This window comes from Cebus imitator, unplaced genomic scaffold (genome assembly GCF_001604975.1).
Source record: "Cebus imitator isolate Cc_AM_T3 unplaced genomic scaffold, Cebus_imitator-1.0 Scaffold392, whole genome shotgun sequence".
Classification (NCBI taxonomy): domain Eukaryota; kingdom Metazoa; phylum Chordata; class Mammalia; order Primates; family Cebidae; genus Cebus; species Cebus imitator.
The window spans coordinates 2,052,066-2,053,548 of record NW_016107707.1 but is presented as its reverse complement, the minus strand read 5'-3'; the positions used below and the strand labels follow the sequence as shown (position 1 = coordinate 2,053,548).

General features: G+C 62.1%; 1 protein-coding gene across 1 annotated transcript in view; it reads left to right on the top strand.

Annotated features, from left to right (window-relative positions):
* Nucleotides 1-473: 473 nt before the first annotated feature.
* TUBGCP5 (tubulin gamma complex associated protein 5) overlaps nucleotides 474-1,483 on the top strand; it is a 40,679-nt gene continuing 39,669 nt past the window's right edge. The window contains exon 1 of the mRNA XM_037731342.1: nucleotides 474-748. Within this exon, the coding sequence (XP_037587270.1) occupies nucleotides 603-748 (146 nt within the window). The 5' untranslated portion in view covers nucleotides 474-602. The remainder of the gene's footprint in view (nucleotides 749-1,483) is intronic.

The following is a 1,483-nucleotide window of genomic DNA, read 5'->3' as shown; positions in this document are numbered from 1 at the left end:
CACCTCTGGACGGATGGGGTTACGATGTCCTCCCCACACCTCTGGACGGATGGGTTATGAAGTCCCCCTAGCCGCCCCTGCGGAGCAGGCGGAGCAAGAGCGAGCTGGGGTTGCTAGCGGGTGGGGACAGCTGCTACGCCGATGCTGGTTGTGTCGTGTGGATGGGGGCACCGAGATCCGCAGAGATCACTGGAGGGTTCAGCAGCTGAGCGGGCCACGGCTCCTGGAAAGGCGGGTCCCAGTGCATATGCCGAAGGGGCACCTAACGGGCTGCTCTCAGGATCACCGACCGTCACCGAGGCTGGCCACAGAGCCTTACATATCTGATTCACGATGACGCCGGCTAACTCTGAGTACCATGGAAAACGTATCGTCGCGCGACCAGAAAATGCACTCTCCGGCGCCCGCCGAGGAACAGCGCCAGGCCGTAGCCGCCACAGCCGGAGCTCGAACTCGTGAGAACAGCTGCCCGGCACGAGAGCTGGAGCTATCGCGAGAAAACCGCCAGCTCAGAAAGCGACTGTCGCGGGAGCCCGAACTCTCGCGCGAACAGCCGCCAATTCGCTGGACGCGCGCTGCAGGAGCGCGGAACATGGCGGAGCATGGCGCGGCACGGACAGCCTTGGAGCCGGCTGGACGCGCAGCAGGAGCGCGACGTGCGGGAGCTCATCCGGAGTGTCGCCGGCCTTCAGGACGAGACGGACCCCAACTTCCAGCTCGCCCTGAACTTCGCCTGGTCCAACTTTAGGTGCGGGGCGCGGCGCGGGGCGGGTTCTAGGCCACAGCCCGGATCCTGGGCGTGGGTCCCACGGAGCCTGGGGACCGGATGCGCCCGGGCGGGGGCGGAGGCGGCCGCGGCCGCGGCCTCGGGGAGCCCTCCCGGGCGCTGCCGCCGCCCGCTCCTCGCCGGCCAGGCTCTCCTGATCGTCACGGGGGAAGCGTGAAACTGGGTTCTTGCAGGGCGGGGTGCGCGCCTGCAACCCCAGCGCTCTGGGAGGCCCCGGCGGAACTCGAGGGCAGACTAGGCAGCGTAGCAACTCCATCTCTACATAATTTTTTCTATTTAAGTGAGGAGATTGTATTCTCACTGATTTCTGCTCTCTGGTCAGCCAGTACAAGCTCCCTCTCACTCTGCTTTCCTTTTTCAAAAACGCCTGTCAGGACGCTGATTTAATCTGCGTTACTGTCTCCTCGGCTCCCACTCCATCCCTGCACAGCTCCTGGCACGTAGCACGCTAAGTCACCTGATACAATTGCTAATGCGGTTTCTCTGGTAACTAATTTCTTGCTTGGTTGGTTGGTTGGTTTTTGTTATGTTTCGTTTTGTTTTTGAGACGGAGTCTCGCTCTGTAGCCCAGGCTGGAGTGCAGAGGCGTGATCACGGCTCACCGCAACCTCCGCCTCTCGGGTTCAAGCGATTCTCCTGCCTCAGCCTCCCCAAGGCGCGTGCCACCACCTTCCGCTAATTTTTTTTTTTTTTTTT